Source organism: Siniperca chuatsi, linkage group LG5 (assembly GCF_020085105.1).
Source record: "Siniperca chuatsi isolate FFG_IHB_CAS linkage group LG5, ASM2008510v1, whole genome shotgun sequence".
Classification (NCBI taxonomy): Eukaryota; Metazoa; Chordata; class Actinopteri; order Centrarchiformes; family Sinipercidae; genus Siniperca; species Siniperca chuatsi.
The window spans coordinates 25,184,411-25,196,053 of NC_058046.1; the positions used below are offsets into that span (position 1 = coordinate 25,184,411).

Here is an 11,643-nt window from a genome sequence, read left to right on the forward strand (position 1 = left end):
GAAAACTTGAAATAGTAAGTAGGCTAGTATAAAGTATATTAAGACTATAAACACATTTCCAATTTTCACAACATTCTGAAAACAAAGTGTGAAAATAAATAAAACTTGACATTTTATATATTTTTTACCCATTTATTTCACTCATACATACTCAAAGTTAACAGTTGAGTGTTAACAGCCCGACTAAACCCACACAACTCCATTGTTTCCCATCCAATTTCCTTAAATATTTTCTGAAATGTTTGCAATCATCCACATACAAAACTAACGTCCCAATCCTAATATTCAAGTTTTGCTTTAGAGATTAAAAGATGTATCACCAAGGTACAGTATTTGTTACCTGGTTAACTTCATAAGTTTTATAAATGGCTTTTAAAATGCCCCCTGAAAAGCACTGAAGATACAATAATGTCCTGACCTAACACACACGTAATCAATTTGACACAACCACAAACAATAGATTCATCAAGTCTACCAGTGTAACAGCCATATTCACACAACAATCAATAATTGAGAAAATTTATATTCTTATGTCTCAATAAATCCATGATGATTTTGAACCAAATTAGTGTCCATAACCAGAAACTCTGCCCATTAACCACAACTGCTGTTTGCATCATTGTATTTCTTCTTTTTAATTAGTTTGCCAGAACTGGAGGAGGAATTCTACTGGTTTAAAAACTCACAAAAAAACTCACAACTATACCTTAAAACACCTTTGGACTACTGTCAAAATGCCATGATGATGGACGAACAATGGTGGAAGAGGTACTCAGATCTTTTACTTAAAAGGTTCAGTATGTAGGATTTAGTGGCATCTAGCGGTGAAATTGCAGTTTGCAACCATTTGAAAGGCGCTCACATCACCCTCCCCTTCCAAGCGTGTAGGAGAAACTACGGTGGCCGCGAAAATCGCGAATGGCCCTATCTAGAGCCAGTGATTGGTTTGTCCGTTCTGCGCTACTGTAGAAACATGGTGACCTCCGTGGAAGGGGACCCGCGCCCTCTGTAGATAAAAACGGCTCATTCTAAAGTAATGAAAACATGTTTCTTACTTTCAGGTGATTATACACTAATTAAAACAAACAAATATTATATTCTATTTCTGCCAACAGCTCCTCCCAAATGTTACACACTGGACCTTTAGGTAAAGGTGTAAAAATACTCCATTACAAGTAAAAATCCTGCATTCAAAAAATATGTAAGTAATGGCATCAAAATATACTTAAAGTGAAAGTACTCATTATGCAGAATGGCTCATTTCAGAATAATGTATAGCACTGGATTATAATTAGTGATGCATTAATGAGTAAGCATCACTAATGTTGCAGCTGGTAAAGGTGGAGCTAATTCAGCTACTTTATGTAGGGTGGCTTAATCCATAATAAACCATAATAATTTATTAGTCGATTTATATTTTGCATTAATAATCATAATCTGCAAAGTAACTAGTACCTAATGTCAAATAAATGTAGTGGAGTAAAAAATACAATATTTCCCTCCAAAATGTAGTGGAGTAGAAAAGTAGCATAAAATGGAAATACCCAAGTAAAAGTACAAGTACCTCAAAATTAGTTACATTCCACCACTGACGAACAACAACTGTAACAGATGCCAGTTCACATTAAGATTGCTCCTCTCAGGATATGTTATAATCCCTTTTGGTATATTAAAAACTAAGTGTGGTAAAAAAAAATAAAAAATAAATAAAACTCTTAAGCATGATTTACAAACTTGCTTAAAAATGTAGCCCAAGCCTTCACAAAGATAAATGAACATGTAGAATTAAACCTAAGTTAAAAACAAAATAACAATTTTGTTAGGTTAAAATGTCATTAATTGGGATGATTTCAACTTAAGATAGAAAAAGATGTCCAAAACAAGTAATTAAAATGACTTTCACAGTTGTTTTCTTTTGAGTGACACACTAACACACATTTTACACACATTTTAGTGTCAGGTCTTGTTTGTAGCTTCAAATACAGATGTAACTGTAAGCTGTCCTTTGCTTCACTCGCTGCGCTCCTTTGGCTCTCTGTATTTGTAGTGGATGTATTCAAAGATGTCTCTCTCACTATCCACCAACAGAGGCTCCCCTGCCACGCCTACAACAGATCCACAAAGAAAAATAGCTGATATTAAAAGCTGAAAGCATGAATCATTGGTTACTTGCTGATGGCAGAAGTCACACAACGCTGGAACAGAGTTCAGCAAGTTCATATGTCATATTTGACTGAGACTCACCAGTGACCCCAAGTGGTCGTATGGTGTACTCATTTAGAGTGAAGCCCTTCTCCAGAGCATGAGCTCTCATGTTTTTATTGAAGATATCACTTCCTGTGAAATATAGAACTCCACAGTAGTACTGGTCCTTGGGAATTAACCTTGGGGGAATGGGGAAAGTACAGTTAGAGAGCAGGAACAAACGATTGATGAGAAGAATAAAAACAGTAGGCTGCTTCTTTATGGTTTTTGAGGTATATCCAAATGTATGTCACTGGGTCTGTTTGGTATTGTAGTAGGTAGAGGCAATGTTTTAATTGGAAGATCACAGATATGATACACTAAACAAACATATTTCACATGTAGTGTGAATAAACATGGATGTTGATGAACATTTTGTATCTTTTATTGATAAAAGAATTAACCTTCCCTGAAGTTGTTGTCCACATGGCCCAAACAGGCTCGGTTAGACTCAAATTTACTAGTAACCTCCAAAACTGAGACTGAATTAATTAATTGGCATCATTTTTCCTTTTCTAAGGGTGGTGCCCCGAGGTGAATTTAATGCAAGTTAAATTCTGTCATTTAGTATAAATAGTGATTATTTCTGATAGCCGAAGTTGAGTGTCATCCCTCTACTTCATTTAGTACCTTAATTAAGTGATATTAAAGCTACATTATTGTCGTGATAAAGAATCTCAGTGAATCCCTACCCACTGACTCAGCCCATGCTGTACTGCATAAATATGTGCTTAATGCCTAAACTGAAAGTGAATGTTGAGAGCAATATAAAGTAAGGCACCTGATATCAATACGCCTGTGAAGGTATTCGTCCTCATCTTCATCACTCTGCTGCAGCTGGCAGACTCCCTACAAAAACAAAATCCAGCACATCGTCACCACAGTCATGCGCTTCATGGGTTTGGTATAGTTACTGTACTGACTACGTTACCAATCACAGCATCAAACACATACAGCTGAGCACACGAGAGAAAATAAGTACAGGCCTCACCATGAACTTGGTGTCTCCTTTGGACAGAGTGTCGGTCACAAACCCAATGGACTCCAAATGTTCGACCACTGCATGGAGGAGCTTGGGCTGGAAAAGAAGATAAATGGAACAAAATTAATTGTACAAAAATAAAACAAACTGCAAATGATGGCAACACAATGCATTTGCAACAGCGTAAGTGAGCTACAGTAGAGAGGACTCTTACCTGCTTCTCAGTCTCAGAGGTGTAGTTTGGATGGGTCAGCAAAATATCAATATCACCACTTGATGCAGCACCTGGAAATTATGAACAATCAATATCACGATTACCAGAGTTTTATCATTAGCTGAACATTAACTGTGATAAACTTGAAGGGAAAGTTTTACCTCTCCTGTAGCTTCCACAGATTGTTCCAATATAATCTGTATCGATCTCCTTCAACTCTCCAAGGATAAGAGTCTAAACAAAGAACACAGTGTAAGAAAACTATAAATAAAACTAATCTTAAAACTAATCTGAAGATAACAGAAAAACGGAAATGCTTCAACACCTCCATCTTTTCCATTTCAGCTCGGGGAATCCTTTTCTCAAATTCCTCAAAGTACCTGAACGTAGCAAAATAATCAATTAAACACAGCTCATGTATAAATAGAGGAAGACTTTAAGATGTTGAATTAAGAAAAAATTGAGAAAAAATATTCTAAGAGCCCTCAGCCAAACTTACTTGAGTCCAATCTGTTGATGATGGTTTAGCTTGTGCTCAATCTTTTTCAGATCTAAAAATACAGAAACAAACCCAACACTGCTTACTTGAAGTAATACCAAAGCTAAATGTACATTGTGCATGTTTATTGAGCATGCAATATACTGTATGTCATATCAAATACAAAGTCATACAGATGAAGAATGAGATAAAAAAAAAATATTTGAACAAATGTGAGTCAACCGCCAAACAAACCTTCTAACGTCTTCACTCCCTCTTCAAAAAACTTCCTGGCGGCAGCAGGGCTAAAGTCAAGGCCCAAGAGATGCAGTTTGTTACAAATCTACATGTACAAATAAATCTCAGAAAATTGCTGCCTCCCTCTGGAGTGGCCAATGAATTGGTCACCCAGTGCATTTTAATTAGCCATGATGCATTTCACTGTGAATGTCCATATAACACATATAATGGATTTTTTAAATTTGAATTAGTAGCACTTAAGTCATACCCAATCCCAGTAACTCTGGTGAGGAAATTGATGGAAGAGCTGGTGTCATCATTTCGAATCTAAAATATAAAAGTAACACAGTCTGTGTAATGTGTTAAATATAAGCTATTATTAAACACATATACACTGTGGCAAGAATCATGTCTTCTCACACCCCAAGACTCACCTTTTCCAGTTTCCGTAGTTTGCCAGTTTGTAAGAACTCATCAATCTTTTCTGCTATTTTAGCTCCAACACCATCCTGTTGAAATGTGAAAATAAACATGAGGGTGCTGAACAGTGCGATCTGCAGAAGTTACGTAAGCTGTGCAGAGCAGCTGTTGACAAACATTTTCAGGCTACAGCAGAGGGCATCACACAACACACAACCACACCAACATGAGCACATTAGTGGTGGTAAGACAAATAATGAGTTCCAGTTTCCAGGCACCATTACACTGAAATTAACTGTCTAAAAGCAGTAAAGATCAAGTCATCTGTCCCAGTCAGGTTCAATATAGAGAGAGATATTACAATATGACTCTATGACATAGTGAATCTGATCAATTTACAATGAGAAGTTACCAAATCAAAAAGTGTGAATATGCCAACACAAACCTCTGTTATGACTGTTTATTTGAAAAGTGAAATATGGATTATTATGCTTATAGTAGGAAATCAAAGCAATTCTTTTTCCATCTATGATGATAATCATGATCATTAGTTACACCACCCTACTTTCAGACATGCATAAAAACATAAGAGAATTTCATCATAATGCAATTAATGATTTATGAGTAGTTTGATGGATGTATCCAAGCACAAGGGTGACATGATACACATACAATATCAAACCTTTATACTGAAAAACATACTGAACAATACTGACCAGTATATCAGCACCAATGTCTTCCACTACAACTAGTGACCGTTATAACCTTAAAAACGGTAGGATTTATTGCAGGACTGGGCACTATATTGTTGTGCTTCAGTTTGTAGTTGCTACACAACATTTCAATTTACATCTGGACCATTGTTACCAGGTAAATGGCAAATGGACTGTACTTATATAGCACCTTTCTAGTCTTTCTGACTACTCAAAGCGCTTCAACTACATATCACATTCAACCCATTCACACACTGATGGTAACGGCTCATCAGTTGGAAGACTAATCATTCACACACACTCACACACCAGGGCAAAGTTTCACATAATTACTGTGTCAAAAATTCACTAAATTCAGTGCACATACCAGTTTCTTGGCTTCTTCACCACTTTTGATTTTGTTAGGGTACTTGGAGATGGTAGATGCTGCTTTCCTAGACAGGGGGGAATAAGTGAAAATATTTGTAAAAGATATATTAGGTATAAATGAGATGTAAAAAAAATATATAAAGTAGCAAAACAATGTAGTGATAGAAAGCTTTTGTTCAATGCAACAACAGAACTTTTTTTGTTACAATTACATGAACAAGTTTTATCACCATTACTAAATCAACCCTCCTCTCCTCTTCATTTGACATCAAGTGTATTATACACGCAGTTGCCAGTTTATTTGGTAACCCTACCTAAAATGTATACAGTCTAAGACAACAGCCCTGCAATAAATCCTACCTCCATGAAGGTTATAATTTTCACTTTTTGTTGAAACTATTTTAGAGAGATGTTATTTCAACTTTATGGTCATTTTGGAGGCTGTAGTTTGTAGTGCTGTTGAACATACATTGTGTTGCATTATACAGAGGTGTTTTTGTCCACCCCATTTATATCAATGAGGGTAGACTAAATTATTTGAAACATACTGCAAAATCACCATAGTTAATTAAACACCTCTCTAAAACAGTTTCAGTATAAAGTGATTGGTCTTCATGGATTCATACACTGCATTAGTTTTAGCTAACTGCACATAACCAATTGACAACTGAGTGTATACTTTCTATGCATCCGACATTGATGTATTGTTTCATTTGTTATCATGCGTTGTTTTACGAACAATGATGAAGCCCTCTTCCTTGAACAAAGCGCACCTCACTGCTGAGGCTTCAGGTGCTTACCTGTAAGCATTGTACTTGTGTATTGCCCTGTTGACGTTTTTCTCGTAATTGGCCAGCTCTAGAAAAAGAAGTAAGACATCGCATGGCTTAATACACCTCATACCCTGTAGTTTATTGCTACTATTATTGGAACTGCCAACCCAGCTGAAGGCAGGAGGCATTTAAATGACAACACAGTGACTTTCAGCGTCAGAGAAACTCAGATCTGAGTTCTAAGCAAACCAGATGACAAACGCGAGAAAGAAACATCACTTTTTAACAAATATATACGATTTATGCAGTTGTTTGGAGGTTACTTTTACTTAAAAACACAACCAAGATGTCACGCTAGCTACTGTTAGCTGAGCTCAACCGTCTGACTCCTCTTCACGTACCGACAAGAAAATCTGTTATTCCTTCATTTAGGGATTCCTGCGGCGCTTTCCTCTTGCTCATTGTTGATTTGACAAGCTCTCAAATGTTATTTAGAAATTCAAACGGTCTTATATGCATGCATGAGAAGTTAACGTCTTTGTAATCTTGGCTAGCATTTAACTAGCACCTTAGCTAGCTCACGCTGAACAATGACCGAAAGACGTAGTGCGTGGTGCGTGCGTAATACGTCATCGATATCATTAGCTTTTTTTCTCAAGTAGCGTTCATTTCCAAATGATACAACGACTTGTTTGGCGCTCTGCACCATCTCGACTTTGTACACAATGTACTGCATTGCATGTTTTAATACCCAAGAATTAAAAATATAAATATACCATGACTTTACAAAAATAGCCATTGTTACAAACCACCAGCCAGTTTTACACAGACAAAACAAATCACATCTCAGCAGATGCCACTTTAAGAGCTAATGATTTTTACTGATAAGTTTACAGTGCATCTGCTTGTTTCTTTCAAGAGAAAATTGCATACCATTCAGTAGTATGTATATTGTTCTCTAAGTAACTGTTAATCAGTTAACCAGTAGTGGTTGTCCTTATGCAATAATCACTCAGGTTACAATATAGAATTTTCAATTTACAAAAAAAATACTTTGCTAACATTAAAATAATCATGCAATTTACAAGGTTCAGTGTTATGTTACACAATGCAACTACAAAATGAAAATGAATCTCGATAAAGCAGTAAATTTACAGGACCATCCCCTCCTCTTCCTTCTCTCTTTTTCTCTTCATCCTCCTCGTGTGTTAGGAATCTATTTTTATATAAACTTTGTCCCTGGAGAATATTTTAATGGCCTCCTCGATTTCAGAAAGCCTACAATCAAGATGAGCCCGACGTGAGCGAACACTCAGACTGTCAGCTTTGAGAGGCAGCGACAGCAGCTCAGTCACCAGGGAGCGATGCGCTGAGGGGGAAAAAAATTAGCACCAAGAGAATTAGAGAAGCAAATATTCACTATACATATTGTACTTTAATGCTGCCATCATTAATGTAAGTGCAGGGATAAAGAGCAACAGAGACATACTCTCTTTGAGGGACTTCAGTGTCTCTCGTCTCTCACTCTCAGGTATCAGGGTGTGACCAGCTGGGATTGTAGGATCAGGTGTGTTCCTCCTCCTCTCCTCCTCCTCTTTATGCCACTGCTCCTTCCTTTCCTCAAGACTGATTGTGTTTAATTGTCAATGAGAAGGAGAACAGAAACAAGCAAAAAATGTCAAAATCCACCTGTGGTAAAGAATCACGTTATTACCAAATTGGCTGGTTGATTATGACTGTAAGGAAGGAGGTAAGATATGGAATACGAATACTCACTACTGAGGCACCTGTCCCTTGACTGCGCTGGGGACAGGCTTATCTCTAAGGTTTGTCAGTGACTGGGACCGACGCAGCACAGTTTTTCGTGCAGCCCGGGCATTATGTTTTATGAAGTCTATGGTCTGGCCTTGCACCTGTAACTGTAACCATATATAACAATGTATAGAATTAAAACAAAAAGTAAACATTGCAGATACACATCAAAGTGAGCAAAATGCATGTTCATGTTATTTGTTTAATAGATAATTTTGCAGAAAAAGACAAGAGTTGCAAACCCTACTCTTCTCCTTACAACTTCTTTGACAGAAAAAATATGGTGAAATCAATATACTATACCTGTTATTGTCTGATCATGTGAGTGTTTATCAGTAAGTAAACATTTACTGGTAATTCTCACTTGCAAGTTTTGGTCCTGTGTAGAGTTGCAGGAGGACGGGTGTTGCAAAGCTACAGGAGAGGTTTTGGAGCGTGGTCTTGGTGGGACAGTAGATCCACCATTAGAGTGGGCCTTCAGAAAGTTTTGACACTGTGGTTTAGCAGTTGGACTGGAAACCTACACGAAAGAGACTGGATTAAAAGTGTTCCAGAGGAAATATTCATAACTCAAGGGCATCTTTTGCAGACATGCTCCTTACCTGTAGCTGGACCATCACCCTGGATGGGACGTTCTCATATTTGGAGGAGGTCCAAAGAGCTTTGACTGGAACTGGACGAGACTGTGCTCTCTCAGCCTCCTGCTCTTTGCAGCGTCTCTGGATCTCCCTGAGCCGACGCACATTCTCTTTACCAAAGTCATGTACCCGCTGTTCTGAGGGTCAAGAATTGCAAAAGTTGTCTCAATTACTTTATAATTTTTATACGTGATTAGTGTGCTTGATCAAACTCTCTTTCTTGCTATAACAACAAACAAATGGAAAAACTAGAAATAACACACTGATAGCATCAGTCAAGACAATACAGAGCCATTTTTTTGGTATAGTACACATTTACAGACCTGAAAAATCAATTGCACTTACTCTGTTTGGGAACAGGGGTGATAGAGACACCATCTAGTTTGAGTAGTTCCCCCACTACCCCTCTCCGTCCTCGTTCCAGAATATGAGTGGCATTAGGGCTAATACGGGGAGGATGTGCTGGGGTACGAGCACTGTAGCAGCCAGGGTACAACACAGGATCTGGAGCGAGTTGCCCTGAGAGCAGGGACAAAGTCCCATCGTGGTGTCCTTCTAAACGGCCACGAGCTGAAGAAAAAAAGAAAAACTAAACAAGGTCCCTTGAGGCTAATGTTTTGCTCAAAAAAAAAAAAATATAGTATAAAAAAACGTGTCCTCAAACACTGGAAGAGAAGATGTTCTAAAATAGCAGATTCCTACACGTGATGGATCTGGGGCCTCATTTATTAAAAGCACTCATTGATGTCAATAGACTAACTCCAAAAAATTCACAATGGTTCTAACAATTCAAGTTGTGTTGGTGTGATATCAACAAAAGGAGAAATCATCTAACCTGAAGCAGGTCGTTTGTAGTACTGAGGAAACAGAGAAGGATCCGGGGGGATTGGCCCAGATATCGATGAAGGTCCCTCACACATCTGTAGCTGTAAATTGTAAAAAAAAAAATAAATAAATAAAATGACAGGATCAGCTAAGAAACAAAAATAATTGGTTAGTGTTACTTTATGACAATCAAGGTAGTAATTAACCACTGATTTCCTTATGCTTACAGGCGGTGTAATAACTATATTCTTTAGCAGTTTTCTAGCAAAACAACGTTATAAGTCCTTGCAGTTTATAAACCAAATCACACAGACTAACAAGGCTATAACGTTAACACTTGGATAAAATGAATGTATGAATAAATCAATCAGTCATTTTTGAGAATACAACTATGAAAATCCCTGTTCATCCGGCGTTACATTGCTTGCCAACGTTACCTAACGGTGTCTAATTTTAGCCATTGTTAATTAGCTAGCTTGTTGCAAAGTTAGCTAGCTAGCTGTTTATCAACACAGGCTTTGTCGATGAACAAACATGCTTTTAACGAAAGATATTTACAATAACTTACCAAACAACTACAAACGGTTAAGATGCATAAAGTAACTTAATATTACTAATATTATATAGTAATTTACCTTTAATATCGTCTTGTTTATCCGTTGAGGATTTTGTTCACGCAGACTGATGACGCCGAGGTATCAACACTTCTTTCAGTATTCTTCACCATGGTAACGGTGCAGCCGCACACAGAACTAGACCCGACAGAAGGGACACATTTCCCCAAAGCGTTTCATCCAGATTTATCCAAATAATTTAACTGATAAGCAGTTGGGGGTTTATCAGAAATATGACACACAGGTAGACTACTAACAACAGCCAACAAATAGTGTATTACTGCCAATTACTTCGCAATCAGTGCCGTTTTAAATTGTGGCGCATTCGTTTGGACACTAGCCATAAAGTCATTGCTGAAATAATTACAGTAGGCTAATAATAATTGGATAATAATATTAATAATAATATTTTGGTCTAAAACATAACAAACACCCCAATGATTTAACGGGCAGTTAGTCTTGATAAACCGGTGTCACCTGTGTTCCCTGCCATGGGAGCAGTTTTGAGTTCTAGCAGGTGTATTTCTGGTGTAATCCCGCAAACTCCTAAGGGTGTCCCTGAGCGTTGCCTTTCAGGTTTGCTAAAGACCACCTACTAATTCAGTACGACTGTCACACCCAAACCCCAACTATGGCCCTAATCATTGCTATTCCTAACCTCAATTAAAACGTGACCCTTTAATTGCTGGAGGTACACTGTACACTGAGATTGAGGCCCCTGACAGGGTGTCATCAGGGCAAACAAGAGCCCAGTTCATGAGGGATATTAGGTAGAGGTCATTGCCCCCGAGTGGTGTTTTGGTCTTATTACACCACAAACAAATGCAGTATTTCCCCATTTGTGCCTCCCGCTGTTGTTTCACACTGGCAGTGGCTAGCTATAATATAAATATATAATATAATTCTGCTATTGCAGGGATTGCATCGTAAGCATATTCCCCACAGTTCTGTGTTGCTGCAGTCCACGAACTCAATTTAAATTACCACAATTTGAAAGCGTTTTACTTCAATTTAGACAAATCTAAATCTTTATTTTTTAGTGACAATTTGTAGAATAAGTAGATGCAGTTGTTGATGTAAATCTCACAATATTTTATAGTTATTTATATGAATAGTCTACCATAATAAAACTATAAACGCCTTATCCATGAATGTCATAGGAATACTATGAACAAGATGATTTATATTATCGGACAGATCGACCGATCCCAAATTAAACACCTACTGAGCACCAAAGATCTGTACATATGTATTCTACATAGGCTAAACAATTGTAAAACAATTACTAACAGTATAGGCCTACTGTATACTGAAGTTTTTG

General features: G+C 37.4%; 2 protein-coding genes across 2 annotated transcripts; both read right to left on the reverse strand.

Annotated features, from left to right (window-relative positions):
* Positions 1-118: 118 nt before the first annotated feature.
* Positions 119-7,043, reverse strand: polb (polymerase (DNA directed), beta). Its single transcript, XM_044195077.1, has 14 exons — positions 6,835-7,043; positions 6,461-6,518; positions 5,659-5,725; positions 4,593-4,667; positions 4,427-4,485; positions 4,174-4,223; positions 3,940-3,991; positions 3,766-3,820; positions 3,602-3,674; positions 3,441-3,511; positions 3,236-3,322; positions 3,026-3,093; positions 2,245-2,384; positions 119-2,105 (listed from the first exon to the last, which is right to left on the reverse strand). The coding sequence occupies exons 1-14, from the start codon at positions 6,893-6,895 to the stop codon at positions 2,011-2,013; spliced, it is 1,011 nt and encodes a 336-aa protein (XP_044051012.1). The 5' UTR covers positions 6,896-7,043; the 3' UTR covers positions 119-2,010.
* A 102-nt stretch (positions 7,044-7,145) lies between these two features.
* Positions 7,146-10,805, reverse strand: enkd1 (enkurin domain containing 1). Its single transcript, XM_044195075.1, has 8 exons — positions 10,344-10,805; positions 9,719-9,809; positions 9,229-9,453; positions 8,848-9,020; positions 8,610-8,765; positions 8,210-8,352; positions 7,923-8,059; positions 7,146-7,802 (listed from the first exon to the last, which is right to left on the reverse strand). The coding sequence occupies exons 2-8, from the start codon at positions 9,801-9,803 to the stop codon at positions 7,642-7,644; spliced, it is 1,080 nt and encodes a 359-aa protein (XP_044051010.1). The 5' UTR covers positions 9,804-9,809; positions 10,344-10,805; the 3' UTR covers positions 7,146-7,641.
* Between the last annotated feature and the right edge of the window lie 838 nt (positions 10,806-11,643).